The sequence below is a fragment of the Pogona vitticeps genome, chromosome 2 (genome assembly GCF_051106095.1).
Source record: "Pogona vitticeps strain Pit_001003342236 chromosome 2, PviZW2.1, whole genome shotgun sequence".
NCBI classification, from domain to species: domain Eukaryota; kingdom Metazoa; phylum Chordata; class Lepidosauria; order Squamata; family Agamidae; genus Pogona; species Pogona vitticeps.
In genome coordinates, this window is record NC_135784.1 from 192,297,654 (window position 1) to 192,320,978 (window position 23,325).

The 23,325-nt window shown below is 40.7% G+C and overlaps 1 protein-coding gene and 2 non-coding genes across 3 annotated transcripts in view; 2 read left to right on the top strand and 1 right to left on the bottom strand.

The window, feature by feature from the left end:
* Positions 1-338: 338 nt before the first annotated feature.
* Positions 339-23,325, top strand: part of CASR (calcium sensing receptor) — a 61,506-nt gene continuing 38,519 nt past the window's right edge. Inside the window, exons 1-3 of the mRNA XM_072991781.2 lie at positions 339-1,497; positions 14,526-14,832; positions 18,590-19,471. Of these exons, the coding sequence (XP_072847882.2) occupies positions 1,313-1,497; positions 14,526-14,832; positions 18,590-19,471 (1,374 nt within the window). The 5' untranslated portion in view covers positions 339-1,312. The remainder of the gene's footprint in view (positions 1,498-14,525; positions 14,833-18,589; positions 19,472-23,325) is intronic.
* LOC140705210 (U1 spliceosomal RNA) lies at positions 9,469-9,636 on the bottom strand. The gene has a single exon (XR_012084675.1). It is a non-coding gene; the product is annotated as a U1 spliceosomal RNA (small nuclear RNA).
* LOC140705181 (U1 spliceosomal RNA) lies at positions 10,030-10,195 on the top strand. Its single transcript, XR_012084664.1, has one exon. It is a non-coding gene; the product is annotated as a U1 spliceosomal RNA (small nuclear RNA).

The window sequence follows — 23,325 nt, forward strand, 5'->3', positions numbered from 1 at the left end:
TATAGATCTACCATGTATTGCTGTTTCTGTAACAGTTAATATCTGTTTTATTTTATTCCTATTATTCTAGGGACCTATAAATACATAAATTATTAAATAATGAAACATTTTCTTCTTTAGAAAAACATTATAGAATAATTCAGAATTTGAGTTCCAGCAATACTGAGGAGCCTCAGCTTAGATTTACGTCTGTTGAGAAGAGCAAAAGGCTTCATAACTGAAAAATCTAGGTTCATACTAAGGATAAAAATAAAGGGTGGAATAAATCTGAAAGCTGCATAGTGCATTTTCTGATATTCTTGGGATAGGTGACAGGTCACCAGGTGGAGAAAGCAGAGTTATTCTTCTTTTTTTTTTTTTTTACATGAGGGGTGACAAAGGAAAAAGGGAGTTGGGATTTATGAGGAAGAGGGGAGACAATTACATACTAATATCCAATCTATACCTATTGTGGTCTTAACCGACCAGATAGGCGGGATATTAAATAAATAAATAAATAAATAAATAAATAAATAAATAAATAAATAAATAAATAAATAAATAAATAAATAAATAAATTTGCCATGTCAAATTTTGAGTCATTCTATTTATTCTTTTCTGCCTTTTATATAAAGTTCTCATTTCCATATATATTGTTCAGCTACTGCCTGTTGATTCAGTCCATTTGTTAAATAAGTCCATCTTTCTGTTGCCTTTTGCAGGGGTTGATCTTTCATGACTTCTGATAAGATATCCATTTCGGCTATTTCCCATATCTTTTCAATAAAATCTTCTTGTTCCGGTACCGTTGGACTTTTCCAATTTCTAGCATACATAATTCTGGCTGCCGTAATAATGTATATAACTATGTGTTCCTTTGACTTATCTATATTATCGGGTATCATACTTAGTAAAACAATTCTGGGATTAGTGGCACCTTACAGAGCAAAATTTGTTGTAACATAGCATGTACACTTTTCCAGTATTTTTTCGCTACGGGAAAGCAGAGTTATTCCTCTGCACACATGAGCAGATTCTCTTACATCTGTGTTTCATTTTTAGGAGGTCTGGAAGACATTTTCCATCTGATATGCTACTGGTCCTGAGGAAACAAGGAACTGCTCAGTCAGATACAGAGAATGCAGTGGAGAAGACCTCTAAGGAGATACCAGAGCCACAGCTGCTACTCCATGGCTTACCATATACCAAATATGGCCACCAAAGTCACAGTGTGCAATGTTCAGGAAATAAAAAGCTTGTTGAAGTTTATTAGGTCTATTTTTCTTAGATTTTGAAGTTTGCAATATCATCCCTTTGTGAAAAAGGAGGAACGATGACTTTATATAGTTTCTGTTTGCTTCTGTTTGCGTTTACTTGGAATACCTCTGCATATGGACCAAATCAAAGGGCACAGAAGAAAGGAGATATTATTCTTGGTGGTTTGTTCCCCATTCATTTTGGAGTGGCTGCTAAAGACCAGGATCTGAAATCTCGCCCAGAATCAGTTGAGTGCATAAGGTAAGCCCAAGCAAAAATGTGTAACTTACATTCACTTTGAAAACATTGTGTTCTTCTTGGTCAAATGTAACTCAAGAGTTAATTTGTAAAACATAGGACTGATCTTAATATTATTTAACAGCCTGATTCTACAAATACAGTGGTGCCTCACTTAGCGACGTTAATCCGTTCCGGAAAAATCACTGCTAAGCGATTTCGTCACTAAGCGATATTAAAAAGCCCATAGAAACGCATTGAAACCCCTTCAATGCGTTCCTATGGGCTTAAAAACTCACCTTAAAGCGAAAATCCTCCATAGTGCCGCCATTTTCACTGCCTCTAAAGCGAGGAAAAACAGCAGGCAGCCATTTTGAAACCACCGATCAGCTGTTTAAAAAGGGTTGCTTTGCGATGATTGCTTCCCCGTGATCATCGCAAAGCGAAAAAACCCCATAGGGACCATCGCTAAGTGATCGCTTTTGCGATGGCAAAAAATCCATCACAAAGCGATTGCATCGCTCAACAGAGCGATCGCTAAACGAGGCACCACTGTATAACAAACACTTAACAATAGCTTCTCACTGCAGTTGACGCTGCTGCCTATCTTAAGATATGAACATACAGTGGTGCCTCGCTTAACGAGTGCACTGTATAGCGATGTTTCCGTATAGCGATCCCTTTTTCGGGATCGCTATACGGAAACATACCCGATCTTCGCAATGGGGAAAACCCGCATTGCGAAGATCGGGTATTGCAGCGGCCATTTTGGAGCCACCGAACAGCTGATCGGCGGTTCCAAAATGGCCGCCGGAAGCCCGGAAATGGCTGCCGGAAGCCGTTTTCGCGCCCTGCCCTCGCTTAGCGAGGGCGCGAAAATGGCTGCCGGCAAGGGGAATCCTCGCTGAACGGGTAAGTAAACAAGGTATTGGAACGCGTTAAACTAAGTTTAATGCGTTTCAATACGTTTCCTCTACCCGTTTAGCGATGATTCCGTATAGCGAGGGTTAATCCGGAACGGATTAACCTCGCTATACGGGGCACCACTGTACTGTATTGAGTCAGACAATTGGCCAACCTAACCCAATGTTTTACATATCATTAATCTGAGGATAGCACTCATGAAATGTCACTGTCTGATGGTTTATATCACAGTAAACGTAATAATGATTTAAAATGTTATCCAACACTTATATTTTGGATGCAGTAGAGGTAGCCCCTTGGAATTAGCTCAGTAGTATCTTCTTACTAGCAGACATTCTTTAAGTTCTTGGGAAACCAGTGAGGAGAATTTGTGGTTTAACTGAGGAAGATGCCTGTTTCCCAAAAGTTGTTACAATTCCCTACTCTGAAGTTACTTCAAAACATCATGTATAATTTATATATTTTTAAAAATGCTGTAAAACAATTCCAGCTTGTGGTAACCCTGCCTAGGCAAAGGCTGTGGACCAAATAGAGCCACACCAAATGGCATGCCAGACCTCCTAGCAACCCTGTGTGCCCACACCAGTCCACTCCCTTCAGACCATGTGGACAAGCCCTCAGTCTGTCCCTAGTATAGCCCCTGTGGATAGCACACTGATCTTGGATGAGGAATAGTCATTCACTCTCCCCTACACATTTTATGTGCAGTTTTTTGCACACAGAACCAGATAGCAAAAAGGAGTCCTGAGTGATCTTTAGTCCAACTGGCAATAGCATATGAAACATTTCTTAGGCATCCTACAGTCTTGAAATACCATGGTAACGCGCTCTGTATGAGTGCCCTCTCCGGAGCACAAAGCCTGGGTAGAATAATATGGAGAGTAGGCTGTTACCCAAGCAGCAAATCCCCCTCTCCACGTCACTGAAATAGTCCAATGGAAAGGCAAGGGCCAATACAACTGGTTCCAGCGACGTCGCAGGAGTTGCCAGAATGACACAAACTGCCTCCAGGACTCTGGCTCCAGATTTTGCCTTGAGGTTTACTCCTGAAGCCTTTTGCATCCGTGGATATAGCCACAAGGCAGCGGAGGTTTAAAATTGGAGTGTGTTTCTTCTCCTAGTTGGGCTGCCTTCCAAGACTGATGAGCCCCACCTACCCGGTCCAGATGGATCGCGTTTGCTCAGAACTCTCCACTATGACCTGTCCGTCTTGGGTGTCCCTGCACGGCATAGCCCATAGCTTCTCTGAATTACTCAAGCCCCTTCGCCATGACAAGGCAGTAATTTGTGAAGGGGGCCGCACAATCTATTAAAACACAAAAGAGTTCTATTTTTTTTCTTCTTCAGGCTCATAAGGAGAATCATGAACTATACATAGATGATAGTTTGGCATACAGAGAAAATAACCAGCTAGTTGAAACATTTATCTCTGAGGGAATGCTGAGGAAGTAGAAGGGTTGCAGGGAGATGTAAACTGTTACTGAGCAACTATTTCATTTATACCGTTTAGTTTCATTTCTACAGTCACAAGCATTACATATACAGTACATAATATATGAAGAAGGAAACAATTCTTTTTTATAAAGGAAAAGAGAACTAAGTAAACTGTCACTGCAATGGTTAGAACTGTACATTTTCCACCAAATTGGAAAAGAGATTTGGTACCTTCCTCTTCCAATGTATAGTGTTCCAATTCATAGGCTTAGCTTAGGCTGAAGTGAGGATCTTGGAGAGCCTACTCACTAGGGTGGTCACTTATTCATCACAAGCAAAGAGGACAGATTTCCCCAAAAGGAGGATATACACAGAGGATAAGGACAACTAGAAAGGAAGACATTCTTGAATTAAATTTGAATATATTAATTTAAGAATATTTGCAAATATTGTCATAAGTAAATATTACTATAAATTAAGTAGATATATATCTCACCCTAATGCAGAAGACTCTGATCAGGTGACTGTTTGGGCCCCAACACTGGGAGAAAGATTGGATGGAAGGAAGGAAGTCTTAATCCTTTGAAATTCATCTGTTGTCATTTGTTCAGTTCACTGAATATATATGGAAAATAAGTAATATTCTTTTTATGTAGTAATTTAATGGATATTAAACAATAAATTCCCACTACTATGCACTTGAAATGAATTATTTCCTGAAAAAAAGTAATTTATTTTAATTTGTAATACAGTACTTCTGAAATTCATTATTTTTTTAAAAATAATTAGATCCAAGTGCCGTGGCATGACTTCCCAATAAGAGGAGGAAATAAATTATTAGTTCCAGAAATTAGACATAGTTATTAATAGCTATTTTGGATTGTCACTCTGTCAGTTTAACTATCGCCCAGAAACAAAATGTTCATTTGAGTTATGAGTAAAGTATGCATTGCAAAGTTTCTGCAGTTTCCCAAGATGCCAGAGGCAGAGCACAATTATTTAATATTGTATCTACTTTGCTCCTGAAGAAAACAAAATGGACTGTGAATGTTATATTTCCAAAAATCTTGATGAAGATGTCAGAATATTCCATAATGATGTCCAGCATTTTTATATTGATCATGTAATCACATAATTCCTACGCCCCTCATGCTGGGATGGATCCAGTATGGCAAGGAGGGGCATTTGAGCCACTCTTCCCCACATGGGACATCCTCTCAGGGAGCTTGGAATAAATGAAGATTGAGACTCCAAAATGCCTGACTCAGGAGGGCCTCAGTTCTTCACAAGAAATGGCAGCATATCCCATCATTGTCATACACAGAGGGTAGGGGGAGACTGACAAGTCGGTCACTTGATATTTGGATATGGTCCCTATGCTGCACTAGTACTATTTTGCTGTAACCAGTGAAGTTACAGCTGTTATTTGACTCACTTTTAAAATCAATTTTATGTGGAGTTTCTTTCCCATGCAACCTGATATGCCATCTCTGGCAACTATTATATTTGATTTTGCTAAATTGTTAATCGGATGTGACTGGACTGAAAACTGTAGATTGTGTGACACTTGTGACTTTTGTAAGGGAAAGAAGTTGTTGGAAACAGGAGTACCCTTTTATGACAGATCACCATCCTTTTCTTACCAAGTTGCAGCAGGGAAAAATCCCAGCCAATCAGGTTGGAGCAGGAGAATTCAAAAGGTGGATCTGACAGTTTAACTGCCAGGCAGAACTTTCCTACAGAAGTAGCTGATTAAGGGTTAATCTTCATATTTTCCTTAGGTTAAGGAAAGATCCTAGAAGAGGCTAAGGGTAATTGTTAAGTGCTAATAAAAGCAAAATAGTTTTCTAGAAGGAACTAGCTTTTTTGTTCAATAGTGCACAGTCTTTGTAGAGTTCTTGTTGTTACATTGAATCAACAAACCTGTTATAAAATAGGCACTTCTCATTAAGAGAGTAACCACCAAGTTTAATCCCTCTTTCAGAATTATATAACTAGAGTTTCAGTTCTGTTTTGTGCCTCAGTATACATTTACACCAGATCAGGAGATAATTTGTTTTAAAGGAACTTTGGAAATGTTAAATGGCATTGACTCTAATTTACGTGTTATATTATCAAAAATATAAAACATAATCATTTTATCAGAATAAGGGGAGGGTGTGTACATTTTGATAAGTTGCCGGTTCTTTTGCCTGCCAGCTACTTTGAGGAAGAGTCAAAGCCACCTTTACTCCTTAGTACCAACCCTGACCTATGTCCCTGCAAGTAGTTTGAGATTCGAGAAAGGGAAAGGTTGTGCAAGTCTCTACAGTAGACTAATTAATAGCAGCAGTATATGAGAAGGTTTTTGTGGTTTTGCCTGAGGGAAACTCTAGTTGATATATGAGGGAAAGGGCTGCCTAGAGTGCAAAGCAGTTTGGTGAATGGAGAAAGTACTGTTGATTTGCTGAGAGTTATCAGTACTGTACCTCAATTGATGGGGGCAGATGACAGACACAATATACAATTGTGGCATGCATCCATACCGCAGGAATTTGTAAGAAGGGTATTAAAGAACAGGGCTCATGGTGTGTTGCCTAAGAGCTCATCCAGATGGAATATTAGTTGATATAAAAATACGTGGTTTGTTGCTGATAGTTTTGGTAATTTTTTTCTCCTTCCAGATGACAAAATGCCTGTCTCGGTAAAAACAAAAACAATCCTATCCCCTCTCCTCCTCCTTTTTTTGTACCTTTGTGAGCAAGAGAGAAAGGAAAGTGTGCCATCCCCTCAGCTGTCCAGAAGAGAGTTTAATGTAAAGGGAAGAGAGAGAATGGCTTAGAATTATCTCACCTTACACTCTGACAGCTGCTGCTAGTCCTATTATTAGATGATATTGAATGAAATGAAGCAATTATGTGAGCTGGTATCTGCAAGGAATCTATGTAGTGGTCCTGAGAATATAAGAAAAAGTTGAATTTGAATTTGGCAATAATGGGATCAAATGATAATCCCTGTAATGGTGAAGTACTCTTCTTAGCATTTCCCAGCAAGATTAAATTTACAAAAATTTATCATCCAGTCTCTTGCTCCAATCACAGTCTAACATTCTTTGTGAATTTTGTTTTACAGTCAAGTTATAGTAATTGGCCCATATCCTCTTACTTAGTATATCTTTGGCAATGAATTGTCAGTTCAAGAAATCACCATAGATTATGCAACTCAGTACAAAACAAATGTCTTTATTTGAGGTAATTTGCCTCTGAAGATTATGCCATAAGTGTTATATTGTTTTATGTACACAAAAGGATTTGGGCCAGTAAGTCTATCTATAACTAGAAGTTACATATCTATTAAACTAACATATGCAAATCCAATGGAAATTTGTCCTCTGTCTCCTCTCCTCCTCCCTCTTTGGTGATGCCTGCCCTCTTTTTTAGTGATACAATAGTAGACACCCTAAACAGAGGGATAATATTTAAAGTGTGCATGCATTTTTGTGATTATAAATCACTTTCCTGCAAAGGTTTTTTAATCCATTCCTGTTAATTGGTAAGGATATCTAGAGACAATTTCCTACACTTTCTCAGCCCAGGAGAACTATATCACATCTAGTAGTAAGGCAAAACTAGAGGAGGCCCATTTAATCATTGGTGATTTGGTGAACCAGCATCTATTAAGTTCCACGGATTTAATTGGCTGATTCTAGTTGTGACTTACTATTGGATTTCAGCCATGGTGTAGATCACTGGTTCTTAACCTTGGGTTACTCAGTTTTGGACTGCAACTCCCAGAAGCCTTCACCACCTGCTGTGCTGACTGGGGTTTCTGGGAGTTCCAGTTCAAAAGCATCCGAGTAACAAAGGTTAAGAACCACTGGTGTAGATAGAGCCCTAACTTCATTGAGAGTATGAGCTAATCCAAGCCCTCTGTATTAGTATGTGTAAAGTTCAGTACTCAAAGACACTGTTCTGGTCAGGCATGCTTCTAAATAGCAGACAATACTGCAAAATCACATTTCTTCACTATGTCTTCATCATTCATGCTTTGTTCTCATCCTTGCAAAGTAAGCATGTTTGCTAAGCTTTAACATGCTTGCTAAGCTTTTAATATGAAATTTCATCTTTACAATCTTGTAAAGCAAAGAAGAAGAAGCATCTTTGACTTCCCAGATGTTTCTTTCTTGATTCTTTAAAGAACAGACATGCATTTGCTTATGTTCCTTCTAAGGCACATGCCAGTCTACTTTTAACTGGTTTCAGCTTTTGTATCTTAAATCTAAGACTCTTAATAAAGATTAGTTATCTGTTTTTCATTGCTTCTCCCTAAATATTTCATGTAATGCAGGACTCTTTATCTTACCCAAAAGGCCAAGAAACAATATGAAATATATTACGGGTGGTGTTGATTTTTGTAATCACTTGAGCTGCCACGGCCTCCAAAAAACCTAGTACAAGTAAACAGGAAAGCAAGCAGGTGGGCAAGCTGATTAGCTGGCTGTGTGGTCCATGTGAGTGATACCTGGAGAAAACAAACAAGCTAGAGTTTTTAGATTAGGCATCCTTCAGTCTCAATGGTAACGTGCTCTGAATGGAGGACTTGGAACAGCATCTAGTGAGGCTGAGAAGGCCAATTTGAGAGTGACAATCCCTTCCACACTGAAGGCAAATACAGTCTGTCCCCTGTCCAGCTCCCTGATTTTGCTGGTTTGGGGACTGCCTCTTTGCCTTGGCCTGCTGGATAAGGGTCTCTTGAGAGGCCATGATGCACCGCCTGCCTCCATGCTGAACGCTCAGATATCAAGGTTTCCCATCTTTTGAGGTCCATTCCTAAAGCCTTCAGATCCCACTTGCAGATATCCTTGCATCACAGATGTGGTCTCCCTCTGGGGTGATTTCCCTGCACTAATTCTCCATACAGGAGATCTTTTGGAATCCGACCATCAGCCATTCTTATGACATGCCCAAGCCAATGTAAGACGTCACTGTTTCAGTAATGTATACATGCTAAAAATTCCAGCTCATTCTAGGACTACTCCATTTGTCCTGCCAGGTGATAACAAAAAGGCATCTGAGACAACACATATGGAACGTGTTCAGCTTCCTCTCCTGGCATGCACAAAGGGTCCAGGACTCACTGCAGTATGGAGTGTACCCAGGACACAGGCTCTATAGACCTGGATTTTGGTACAGTATTTCCTCGCAAGACAATTTTAATTCATTCCATGGAAATCACTGCCTTGCAAAAACAGTGTCTTGTGAAACCCAGTTCCCCACTGGAATGCATTGAAATCTATTTAATACATTCCAAATGGGGAAAAAATCACTGTCTTGCAAAAATTATCCATAGAAGACATCATCTTGCAAAATACAGTTCCCCATACCATCTTGGGGAAAAAGCAAACCCCTCACCTACGCTGCCTTTGAAAACTCAAGGGGTCTCAGATGGCCTTACCCCTCTTTCTCTCCAGCAACAAAGAAAGAGGATAAAAGGAGTCAAAGTAGCCCCCTGGCCCCTGACAATGGTAACTCTATTTGCCCTGATCATTTTACAACTGAAATAAAGAGAAAAATGGAATATAAAACATCATTAGGACTTGCTGCCTGTGAAATAAATTGTGATGAGGAAAAATAAAGATGAAAAAGAATTTAGAAAAATCAGGGTTAATCACAAGTGCAATCTTCCATTAACATAAATTATGCAGTTGAGCTCTCCATATTTGGGGAAATCATAGGGATCAGTAGCACACCCAAAGTGCAATGGATGAACCTCCCCCTAAAAAAAAACCATTTTTATGACATGGTATTTCCCTTGCAAGGTATGAGTTGGAATATCCCTTGCATCTCCTACCCCATTCTGTCCCCTAACCCCCCAAGTCATGGTGACTCCCTGGCTGCACCTCCCACTCAGTACAGGGCTGCACAGCCCCAGTCCTGCCAGAGGCCAAGAGAACTCCTCTGTTTTGGGGTGCCCTGCGGGACTCCCATCAGGGGCTAGGCATTCCTCCTACAATTCTCTAGTACACAGAGGACTGTGGGAGGAACGCCTAGCCCCTGATGGGGGTCCCGCAGGGCACCCCAAAACACTGAGGAGTTCTCTTGGCCTCTGGAAGGACTTGGGCTGTGCAGCCCTGTACTGAGTGGGAGGTGCAGCCAGGGAGTCACCATGACTTGGGGGGTTAGGGGACAGAATGGGGTAGGAGATGCAAGGGCTATTCCAACTCATACCTTGCAGTGAGAATACCATGTCATAAAATGGTTTTCTTAGGGGGAGGCTCATCCATTGCATTTGTGGTATCTTGCTGATCCCTGTGATTTCCCCAAATGTGAGAAACTCAGCTGTATGATTTTTGTTAATGAGAGGATTACATTTATGATTTCCCTGTTTTTTTATAATCACTTTACTGTTTGGTTTTTGGCTATTTTCACTACTCTATCATTTAAATTTGCAACCATAGCCCCATTAGCAATGCTTCACAAGATGGTTTCCCCCACTAAATCAGAACACATTAATTACATAAGACCTACTTTTATATCCCCAAAAGTGGGGGAGAAAGTATATCCTGGTGTTTTTTCAGGAGGCAGACCCTGGAAAGCCAGCAGCATACACTTTGCTCCTAGCAGCATATGCTTATTTGGGATAAAAAAAGTAGGTCTTATGTAATTAATGTGTTCAAATTGGGGGGGGGGGAACTATCTTGCAAAACATGGTTGAAAAAAAACTGTCTTGCAAGCATAAACATCATCCAGCGAAAATTGCCCATAGGAATAATTGTTTTGGGAAACACAACATTGCTCAAAAAGTCACTGTCTAGTGAAGTTATCATTTTGCGAGCCAATCATCTTGCAAGGTGCCACTGTATATGCCATCAACTTTTTATTAAGCCATACTCTCTTTGTGAGTCTAGAGAACACGGTAGCTGCTTTGCCAATGCATTTGTCCAACTCGACATCTAGGAAGAGACTGTCAGAGATCGTTGAGCCAAGGTACACAAAGTCAGGAACAACCTCCAAATTCTTGTGTGGAGATAATAGAGGGAGGTGAGTCCATGCCCTAGCCCATGACTTGGGTTTTCTTCAGGCTGATTGTTAATCCAAAATCTTGGCAGGCCTTGCTAAAATGATTCATGAGTTGTTAGAGGTCTTCAGCAGAGTGGGCAACAACAGCTGCATCATCGCCCAAGAGGAAGTCCCACATGCATTTCAGCTGGACTTTGGTCTTCACTCTCAATCTAGAGTGATTAAAGAGCTTTCCATCTGATCTAGTCTGGAGATAGACACCTGTTGCGGTTCCAAAGGGGTGCTTCAGCATGACAGCAAAAAAGATCCCAAACAGGGTCAGCAAGAGGACACAGCCCTGTTTCACTCCGCTTTGGATGACAAAGGGATCTGATGTTAAGCCATCAAAAACTACAGTGCCCTTGTGAAAAGACCTGATGGTGTTAAGGAGTCAAGGTGGACATCCAGTCTTTGGCAGTATTTTAAAAAGGCCATCCCTAGTAACCAAATCAAAGGCCTTTGTGAGATCTATGAAGGCCACTCTTCTATGAAGGCCACAAAGAGTGGCTGTCGTTCCCTACATTTCTCCTGCAACTGTCTGAGGGAAAACACTATGTCAATGGTGGTTTTATGAGCTTGAAATCCACACTGTGATTCTGGATAGACTCTGTCTGCAAGCTCCTGGAGTCTCTTCAGCACAGCACGGGCAAGCAGCTTCCCTACAAAGCTAAGAAGAGAGATGCCATGGTAGTTATTGCAGTCACCCCTGTCTCCTTTGCTCTTGTACAATGTGCTGATGTTTGCATCCTTTATGTCCTGTGGTACTCCACCTTTCCTCCAGCAAAGACAAAAGATTTCATACAGCTCGGTGGTGATGATCTCTTTACAGCGCTTCAGCAGGGATGTTATCCTTCACAGGTGCCTTGCCAGAGGTGAGGGAGTCCAAGCCCGCTTTTATTTCTGCTAAAGTTGGTTCGCTGTCCAACTCTTCCAAGAGTTGGTTATTAGATTCTCTCTGGAATATAGCTAGCTTTCAAACATATATGGATCCAGGTTTCATCAGTAACCTTCTTACCTGAAAAATCCTGTTAGGATTTCTGTAACTTGGAAGTAACTTGATGGCACATAATAGCAAAATATTATTTAGGGGACTGAATGGCTGGCAGGCCTTTGTCTGAAATGATTGGGAAATACATTATAATCCACAACACCAGGGGTAAAAACTGGGACCTACATTTTTGATCTGAGTGTGCAGCCCCCATTTTGAAATTTGTTTTAAAGGAGCCGGTTGCACACACCTATGGCTATGATTTTTTTAAAACTTTCCTATCTCTTCTGCACTACCTACAGCTCTCTGACATCCAGCGTGATTAAGACCTAGCAAAAACTAGCTTGTGCTTGTGATTTTTAGTGGTGTAATGAAGATATAAGCCACCCATGCTTTCAGATTAGGAAAGGTAGTTTTGTTTGGAGAGAAGGCAACAAATAAGGTAAAAAAGGAAATTTTATGTTAGAATGGATATTTTGACACGCGATTGCTAGTATAGCTATGTATCATATTTTACAGAAGATACCCTTCAGCTGAGGGTACCCTCTATTCAAAGGGCTGTTTACTATAAATCTAGTTTAAATATAAAGATACAGAACTATAAGGAGAAAGACCAGGGCCCTCGAAGTTGTCCACTGCCAGTTAGCCAAGGAAAACAGACTGAGCAAGCATATAGATCATTTGGTTACATAATCCTTAATGTCCATTTGGAGAGACATATTATATTTCTGTTAAAATTATAGGAATTATTTTAAATTTGTCATATATACACATGAATTAACATATGCAAAAGGGGCTACCAGACTGATTGCCAAAATCTGTCAGCCTGGTAATGATCTAATATTCCTAATTTAACAAGGCATTATTACATGCCTGTTCTGCCAGCCATCATCACTTTGTTAAGAGATGGGAAACCAGCTTTGTTATTTTGAAGGCTACAGTCCAAAAGTAAAGTTTCTCAGACATTTTGGGGAGGGGTATACATCATACAATTATCAATCAAGAGAAAATGCCGTGAATTCTTCCTAGTATCAGTCTTTCTAGCCCACCTCACTTACTTTTCCAAGTAAGTAGACAGCCCTTTGATGCTTCCAATACATTCCTACTGCCTGGCTGACCAGCTGAGTCTTCCTCCACATGTTGTGGCATTGACAGAGATTAATATGTGATTGTAGCCGGCTAGATAGCTCCATAAGTAGATATCTGGCTGTAGACCCAGAGGTTTGGACTGTAGTTCCCCACTGTGCATGCCAGAAGAGGCAGCTTGTGTGGGCTTGGGTATGCTGCACAATCTCAGGATGCCCCCAGAAGAAGGGAATGGTAAATCATTTCCGAGTACTCACAACCTAGAAAACCTTGAAAAGTGTCAATGTAAGTCAGAATTAACTTGATGGCACACACACCACATGCTTTGACCATACATATGAACTAGTTGTCCTCTTGAGGCTACTGCAAACATGACATGTTTTTGCTATGTGGACCTGTAAGATATTTGAGGTTCACATTAGAAAAAATCAATGTGACAAACCCTTTTCTCAGGAAGCAGTGGCTGGTTGTCACTACCTGTTGAATAGTTATTTGGTAGCAAGCCTAAATTAATTCTTTGTGCAAAGAGGATCAGAGCTTATATGCCTCCAAATATAGTTTTTGGGAGGAGTTTGGTCTACATGCTTCATATTCAGGGCCAATGGAGAACAATATCTTGGAGGTAGGCAGGATGCAGATGGGGAAACTTGAAACATGCCAACTGACCAGTACTCAGGTGTGCAGGAGGATGTTCACTGTGCCCTTTCCAAGTGATACATTACTCAGACTGGGAAATCAGAAGTCACAAGAGCTTTCATACTTGCTAGGGGGTGAACTGGTCCTCCCAGTATCTTGTGATTCCTGTAGTGGCTACATGAAGAAGAAGACAGGGGTCCTGTATCTTTAATTGTTGTCTGGAAGAGGAAGTTTCAGCAGACTGTGTGCTAAAATTCCTTCTTATATGCAACTATTACAAATTCATTAGCCCTGTCCTCCTTTTCATGCAGATGCCCTACTTTCCAGGCCAGGAAGATGCTGAGCTCTTCAGTGATTCTTCTGGCAGAAAGTGTCTGACGTTTTCCGTGCCCAGCCTTTAACCTTGGGTTGGCAACATGGTTCCTATGTGCACCGTATGTACCTTTAATTCTGCAAGACAAACAGCAGTACTTTGAGTCAAGCTTCAGTCCAAGGCACAAACCTAATCCTTTAAGAAGAAGTTTGGATCCACCTACTGATTTAATGTGCTTACTCTAACTATGACTTACTACTGGATTTCAGCCAATGTGGCCACTTATAAGACACACACACACACACACACACCCGCCATCCTATCTGTAAGATATGGTTGAAAAGGGTACCTTGCTCAATTGCATCAAAAGCAAATTCTTCTGAGAAGCCCAGAGGAATTAATACAGTCACATATCTATCACTGTCAGGATCTTGATCTGATTTATCTGGGGCAAAGGGAGGGGATGAGATCAGAGTGTGTATGTGTGTTTTGTATGGTACAAAATACCCTTGTTTTGTAATCAGCCAGTATGCATCTCTTCAGGAAATATGATCTTTCATAATTCTCTTTCATTTTTGTTCTCCCCTACATAACAGCCAGCTGTGCTTACTTTAATCTCCTCTTGTTTTTGTAGGTATAATTTCCGTGGTTTCCGTTGGCTTCAGGCAATGATCTTTGCCATTGAGGAGATTAATAACAGTCCAACTCTTCTTCCCAACATAACTCTTGGATACAGCATATTTGACACCTGCAACACAGTCTCCAAAGCCTTGGAGGCCACACTGAGTTTTGTGGCCCAAAATAAGATAGACTCCCTGAATCTGGATGAATTCTGCAATTGTTCAGATCACATACCTTCCACAATCGCAGTAGTGGGAGCAACTGGCTCTGGGATCTCTACTGCAGTGGCCAATCTTCTGGGCCTCTTTTACATACCTCAGGTATTGAATGCATGCTTTCACTTTCCATAGTTAGGATGGATAGGTATTGAATGGGGACCTCTTCTCAACTGAATTTTAAATGTATTTAGGAAAGCATTTATATGCCACGTTACAGCTATTAGAGCTGGAATGCTCCAGAGACTATGGAACTCATCTTGGTGGGCTGCCTGATTCCCATGCCTGATTGAAGCTATAGATTCCAAGGGAACTTTGTCATTATATAAATATAAATATATTATTTGTTATCTACTTTACCAACCTCTTAAGGTGGTGTACAAAACACAACAATTGCAAGTCAAATGAAAGTGAATAAAGCTGCATTTTCATCTTCTCTGGAAGACCAACTCTACAAGCATCACCTCTAATTTTTTCTGGATTCAGCTTCAATCAGTTAACCTAACCTGAATTCAGTTTCTGGACTCTTCCATACAATTCGGTGGCATCCCCCCCTTTGCCCTCATTACTCCAAATACTTAAAAAAATATCCAGACAGCCACTCAAACCTTCGTGTGCCATGATTGGTCATTTGGCATTATTAGACTCCCTTGACCTGATCTGGTTCATAGGGATCTTTTTACTAAATATGAATATTATTCCTGATTTGAATAAACTTCAGTAAAAGAGGTTATCCCCTTAAAAATGCAGAGTAATGGCCAGTCATCCTCCTAAAAGGAGATGATTGTTTATTTGGAGATATAGTAAGAAGAGGAATTATGGCACGAAGGATTGGAGAAAGGTTGGGGGGCACAGGATAGCCCTGCATGACCAACATGGCCCACAAGAACCATTTTCCTTATTCCTGTTGTAGGCAAAAATCAGTTCCCTCATGTTGTCATATGGGAGCTACCAATAGCAAGGTTTGCATCAATTCCAGAAGTTGAAGGCAAATTATAAAGAGGAATCACATAGGGAGGGACCCTCTGCTGTCCAGTAACACAAGGCAACAGATCCGTGGAGTTACTACATGATACTTGCCCACATTCAAGAGCTAGATGATTTGCTAATTATTCCAGTTGTCTTGCACATTGAGAAAGAGTTAAGCAGACTACCCTTACCCACTGTCACTCAGAATATCTTCAAAGTTGCTTTAAAGCAATAAAACATTTCTTTAAACAATGGATTGGCTTGTATTGTTTTGCTTGCACCATGTATCTGAACTTTCAAAGACTAAACAAAAATAATAGACAAATTCCTGAGGGCAGGTACAGGTCAGTGAGAGATTGTTCTCAGTAAACAGATTGTGCTCTTAGTCTAATAATGCAACCCACTTTCACAAAGTGCAGTATTCTCCATCTCTCAGTTGTCATGATGGCTGCGTATTACGTTCTTGCCTCTTAGGTCTCTCCTCCAGAAAACTCCCCTGTTCATTTATTGCAGTTGCTCCTTCAGAGGAAACAGATTTTGGATCCACCTGCAGACTGTGGTTTTAAAAGATCAAAGTGACTTGAAAAGAAGAAAGCTAAAGGGACATGTAAAGTCACGCAAGAAGCACAAATAAAGGGTTTGCTCCTTGCAGGAACCATCAAGAAAAAGATAACAGATTGTTAAAAATCAAGATTCTAAATTAGGATGATAATCTGATAAACCAATTGTTCCTCTTGAAAACATAAGATCTGTGCTTGGTCAGACTAATGTCCTATTTACGCCAGTGTTATACTTCCACAGTGGATAGCCAGAAGCCTGTAGAAAATCACAAGCAAGATGTGAGTGCAGTAACACAGTATTTCAAGAGTGATCCCATCACAGACTAGTATAAAAGCAGTTTTATTTTTGATCCCTTTCCTAATGATGCATTCCTAATGGATCACACTGGGTTTACTTTTTTTACTGAGCTCTGCTCCATGACTCCAATATTTTTTTCCTAATTAGTTAGGGCCAACTCAGACCCCACTGGTGAATCCATGAAGTTACAAGTTTTTGCTCCAGTGTGTACAACTTTATCCTTATTTACGTTACCATTTTGTTGCCCAGTCATCCAGTTTGAAGAGTGCCTTTTGGAGATATAGTATTATCAGCCCTTTTGTTTTTACCACCATGAATAATTTCGTGTCATTTGAAAATTGGGCCAGTTCACTGCTCATTTCTAGCTTAGGAGGATTCGCCACTCTCTATGACCTGACCTGCCTAGCACCATAATAAAAAAAATGATTGTGTCTTTAAAAACACCCTTTTCCATCCATTTATCCAGAATAGTCAATATAAGCCAAGAGTGGAGAACATATGGTCCTCCAGAGGTTGAACTCCAACTACCATCAGCGTAGCTAAAGTTGAGACTGAGAGGAGTTTTAGTCCAGCCTCTGATGAACCACATATTTCCCATGCCTGCATTAAGCTAAACATTTCATAATGTCCTGAATCCTAATATGCATAGATTTTTTTTTAAAAAAAATCATAATTATTAGTCAGGGCTAGATAATTTTTTTCTGTCACCACTAAGTTTAGACAAAAGTTCCTGCTTTACTTCTTTTGCAACAAAGCCAGGTAGAAAACATTTAACTAGGCTTTTTTGCAGTCTTTAAATCTCATTCCAACTATGTACCTTGCAGACACTTTGCTGCTTCCGATATATTCAATCTGTTTTTATGGTTGGTCTTAATGTTGTTGGGTTTTTGCAACATGGTTCTGATTTTTTTCATTGCCTTATTGACTCTTAGCTGACTGGATAGTTCAGTGGTTTAGATATCTGGCTGCGGAGCCAGAGGTTGGAGGTTCAATTCCCTACTGTGCCTCCTGAGAGAAGAGTCAACCTGTGCAGTCATGGGCAAGCTGCACCCAGAAGAAGGACGTAGTAAACCACTTCTGAATGTTGTCTACCTAGAAAGCCCAACGGTTTTGCCAAAGTATCTGTTCTTTTGTTCTTGTTGTTTTTCCTGCTGTTGTCATCATCACTTAGACAGGAGTTCCATTTTCTAAAGAAAACCTCCTTGGCTCTTATAGTTTTCTTGACTACTTATTAACCACATGGTTAGATCTAGACTTGGTGGTCCTGGACTCCATTTATGATTAAACCTAGAGTTAAATCTCCCTCTTGTTTGGTTTTTTGGCCAGCTGCTATATGGTGCAAACACTTAGGTAATTTTTATTGTTTCCAGAACATGAACTTAACCCAGGCTGTCAGTATAAAGGCAATGGAAGTCATGGTTTTTTGTTTTTATTTTTTGCTACACTCCCTCCTCAACTTTTGGATGACTTGCTCTTATTATTCTCTTTCACAAGATCACCCTGATCTGTTTTAGTCAGGGCAGCAGTAGCATTTATTTCTTTTGGCTAATTTTTTCCCAGTGAAAGAGAAAATATATTCGCAAAGGCTTTCACGGCCAGGATCTAATAGTTGTTGTGGGTTTTTCGGGCTCTTTGGCCGTGTTCTGAAGGTTGTTCTTCCTAACATTTCGCCAGTCTCTGTGGCCAGCATCTTCAGAGGACAGCACAGCACCCCAGAGCACAGAGTGGCCAAAGAGCCCGAAAAACCCACAACAACCAAAGAGAAAATGCTCAGTTACTTTACTGGATGTTGTTATCACCCACATAAATTCTGTGTATGAGTCTGTCTGCTTTCAGGTTGCTCATTTTGTGTCTCATTTGACTTACAAAGCAAGAGTATCCTGAAATTTGGTGCTTTGCATCTCTTATACATGTGGTCCAAGAATTCTAAGATGGTAAAACAATGAAAATCATTCAGAATTAGTCTTGTTTTCGTTTTCTTTATGCTCACTTTGTTTAACAGTGGATTACTGCTTGTTCTTTATTCCCCTTCCAGGTTAGTTATGCTTCATCCAGCCGACTCTTGAGCAACAGGAATGAATACAAATCTTTCCTGCGTACTATACCTAATGATGAACACCAGGCCACTGCCATGGCAGACATTGTTGAGTACTTCCGCTGGAACTGGGTGGGTACCATTGCAGCAGATGACAATTATGGCCGACCAGGAATTGAAAAGTTCAGGGAAGAGATGGAGGAGAGAAACATCTGTATCGAGTTCAGCGTACTCATTGCCCAGTACTTACCTGAGGACCAGATTTTGCAGGTGGTGAGTGAGATCGAAAATTCCACATCAAAAGTGATTGTTGTCTTTTCTAGTGGACCAGACCTGGAACCTCTGATTAAAGAGATTGTCACACACAACATTACTGGCAGGATCTGGCTAGCAAGTGAAGCATGGGCCAGCTCTTCACTCATAGCCATGCCAGAATTCTTTCACGTCATGGGCGGCACCATTGGATTTGCTCTAAAGGCAGGACAGATCCCTGGCTTTCGTGAATTTCTGCAGAAGGTACATCCTAAGAAATCTGTTAACAATGGATTTATCAAAGAGTTTTGGGAAGAGACTTTTAACTGCTACCTGCCAGATGGAAACAAAAACTTTCTAAGTCCTGTTTCTTTGCACAAGGTCCATGAGGAAGGCTCTAGAGCTGGAAATGGAACAGCTGCCTTCCGTCTTCCATGTACGGGAGAAGAAAATATCACAAGTGTGGAGACCCCATACATGGATTATACCCATCTGCGGATATCTTATAATGTGTACTTGGCAGTATACTCAATTGCTCATGCTTTACAGGATATATATACTTGTACTCCTGGGAAAGGGCTATTCTCCAATGGCTCATGTGCAGACATCAAGAAGGTTGAGGCATGGCAGGTAAGTTTTTTTGCTGTAATAGGTAATACTTACATGGAGTTTTTGTGGAACAGACTGGAAAGAGAATAGTATCTCTTTACTGCTAAAGGCAAGTATGTTTCAAAATTTCGGGAAAGAGTGCAACTATGACAAGGATGGGATATTGAATACACTGCCTTTGTATTCATAGGCCCATACTGTGTAGACCCAGGCATGCATAGACCTGCCAGTTGTACTGGCAAAGATCATTTGGGGTGTCTGTGAATCATACAGGAATGAAGAAAGAGGGTTTTGCTTCTTCTTGGGTGATAAGGCGGAAAGGACACATACCTATCAGTACAGGCCTTTCAAGTCCATTTTTCTCCCCTGTTCTGAACACATTTAACTTATGTTCTGCAAAATAATAATTTATTCATATAATTCTCCACTCTCTCCCTTCATTTCTGCTATTCTGTTCCAAAATATTTTATATATAATTCTGGTCTCTTTCTCTTCCTTTGTCCTTATTTATCCTGCCTTTTAATTATATTCCTTTCTCTTCTGTTCTTTTCCTCTTGTTCTCATCATAGAAAATTTCTAAAAGCACTTCATGGTCAAGACCTGAATACATAAACAAATTATCAAGTCTGCTGTGGCAGATGGATAGTGCTTTTTAAACACTGAATCATGAACAGTTCAAATTGCCTTGTTCCACTCTGCTTTACTCCTTCCAAGTAAATATATATAAAACTCTGATGGCTTGAGACAGGGATGGGCAAAGTACAACTGTCAGTGTTTTTCACCATAGACTATGGTGACTTTGAGAGGCTAGGAGATATAGTCCAGCAACGTCTATAAGGCTGCACTTTGCCCACCACAGCTTACAAGCACTATAAACTGAATTTGGTGCTGTTCTGTAGTTGTAAATATCAGATGTGCCCAAGAAGCAATTCTAAAAAAATCCCCAAGTAAGGAGACAACTAGTTTAATATTCAGTTACATCAGTAGTTTCCAAATTGTGCGCTGCAGCACCCTGGTGCGCTGCCAAACCCAGCCAGGGGGTGATGTGGAATCCTTGGAAATACTACTCAGGGCTGGGCTTCCCCCTACCCTTCTCCCCAGATGATACATTTGGAGGAGAGACTTTATTGCTTCTAAAAAGATTTAATATGCTGTTCTAGCATGCCACCCTCTTCTTTAGTCCAAACTAGATCTGACACTGGAGATCCCTGATGAGCATGCCTCCTAATGGATGTGTTGTTGTTTTAACCCCTTTTCCCTGTGTCTTTTCCCAGATTCAAATCCTCTGCTTCTCAAAGTTGCTCTAAGTTTGAGGTGGGGAGACAGATACAGATGTCCATTGTATCTTCTATTCCTCATTGAGTTAACAAGGGTGGGAGAAGCAGTTTAAGATGGGGAAGGACCAAAAACCTGAAGTATTTTAAAAGGCAGAAATCCTGTTCAGGAAGACTGTTGAATCTGAGTTGTAGCCTGGTTTGGATGAGGTTTTGTTTCCCTTGGAAAATGACATTTGCATTTGGGAGTGCTCCGGGACTCTCATGTTGTAACTGGCTACAAAGAGTGGTTTCATTTATTTATTTTTAAAAACCACATCTGCCTTCTTTGTGCTTCCCCTGGAGCTCAGATAATTATCAGTCGGGGATGGCTAGTCCCTAGCTTTGTGTTTGAAACCCACTCACATCACAAAACAAAGGTGAAAGGGAAAGTATAGCTTTATTGTTGCAAGAAATTAATTCAGGATGCGACAGGACAGTATGAGTATAGAAGCCCCTAGAGTTGGCTGCCATGTATGTGTTCAAATGTATTGAATCACAAAATAGAAGCACCCTCATGGTCAGCCCTGAATTGCAGAAGAAAGAGGAGCTATTTCCCTTAAGAATGATATAATTTCCTTGAAGTAACCTAAAGAGGAAGTGATCAATTATTTATCTGTTTGTTTAAAATATTTGTACCCAACCTTTTTCCTTAAAAAGAACTCAAGGCGACTTACATCATTAAAAGACAATGCTAAAGCTAACAACAGTGAGTATAACATACAAAAAAACCCAAACAAATGCCATACAAAAAACATAAGCAACACCAAAATATATTCACAAGCAGTAAAGCAAAACAATCCATTAAAAAAACCCCATTCAGAGAGCCAGTCACTCAGGGAAAGCCTGCCTGAAGAGAAACGTCTTTGCCTGCTTGTGGAGGGACAGCAAGATGGAGCCAGCCTGACCTCCTATGGGAGGGAGTTCCAAAGTCTGGGAGCAGCAACAGAGAAGGGCTTCTCCCACATCACTACCAGATGCATCTATGAAGGTGCGGGGACTGAGAGAAAGGCCTCTCCTGATGATCTTAACACTCGAGGAGGCTCATGCCTACCTTTCAGTTAATGCAACATTGTTTTGTCATTCCTGACCTCTCTTTTAGTCCACACCCAAATACCATGCTTCTGCTAGAGAGGTGTTGTGAGAAATTTTCACTCTCTTTCATTCTGGGGCTTTTGAGGGGCTCCTCTTTCAGTTTCAGGATGTTTTGGGTACACATCTTTTAGGTTGTGAGAAGGTTCGCGTACAGCCGCTGCCGCCACCACCCTTTCTCACCCCCGATAAAGCCAAAGTCACTTTCTTGCTCGAAACAGTCGGCATTTAGCCCAGCTGGAGCAACATCTAAATTCTCTACATATAACGGTGCTTCACACTCCAACTGGTTCCAAGAGCTTTTCTCATTTCTGATACTGTCAACAGCTCAAGGATTTTCTCCTTTTATTCTCAGTCCAGGTGTTGGATTCCTTTGGCAGCCAACACCTGCAGCAAAGGCACTGGATCCTGTTTCCACCGCTCTTTGTCCCCTTGTATCTCCCAGTGTTCTCCCAGGCTTTCATATCTGACCTCAGTTTTTGCTCAGGTTGGAGAGGGATTTTCTCCTGGTCAGACAGTGTGTTTCCCTGTTGGTCGCTCCTAATCTAGGCTTAAATTTCCCTCTGTCTATTTGCACTGGTTATTGTCGTAGTAGTTCTCTTTGTCTCTACCTGACAGTTGCTGAAAAACTGCATTCAGGGTACGGACCTGGTATCTGCCACTTTTTACTGCTGCTTGTCTGTCTTTTACAAATGAAAGTGGACTGAAATAGGATATTTTCAGTCAGACAGCTACAAAGTCTTCTGCTGTGGAAATGATAAACTCAGAAGCAGTGGAGTGGTTCATATACTGAGGCAAGACATAGCACAGGGAGTTTGAGGGCTATAATGACCCGTTAATATCAATCAGGGTCTATGGAAAACCTATCAACATAACCATGATTCAAGTCTATGCTCAAACTACCAATGCTGAAGAAGATGAAACTCTAAGCTGTCATCCAAGCTTTGAAGAGGAAATTGATCACACCGAAACAAGACATGCTTATAATCATAAGTAACACACACAATCTTCCCCCCCACCCCCCGAGAAAGGAACTAGCCTCCTGGGACTCTGGCCTATCATATGCATAGTTTGGAAGTTCAGTACAATGTGCAGTGCAATGTGCCAAGTGCAATGTAATGAAGAGCAGACATATTGGGGAAAAAAAAACCTGCACTATCCTACCTGCCTTGTAATCCTAAAACCCTTCTGCAATTAAAATCGCTTAATTTATCATTTCCTAGAACTGGAACATCTAAAGGTGGGAAAATGGAGTAAAGACTATAGCCCCTTTTCAACCCTCAAAATGATTTAGATGGGATATGGGGCACTCTTCTTATGCCTTTTCCCTGCCACAGAAAGCGCCACTGATCCTGCCAGCTTCTTCCCCTTTCCTTGTCTTTTTCTTGTTGATGAATGAATGAGGATGACAAGGGTGGTCTTGTTTGTTTGTTTGTTTCTTGGTTGGTTGATTGATTGATTGATTGATTG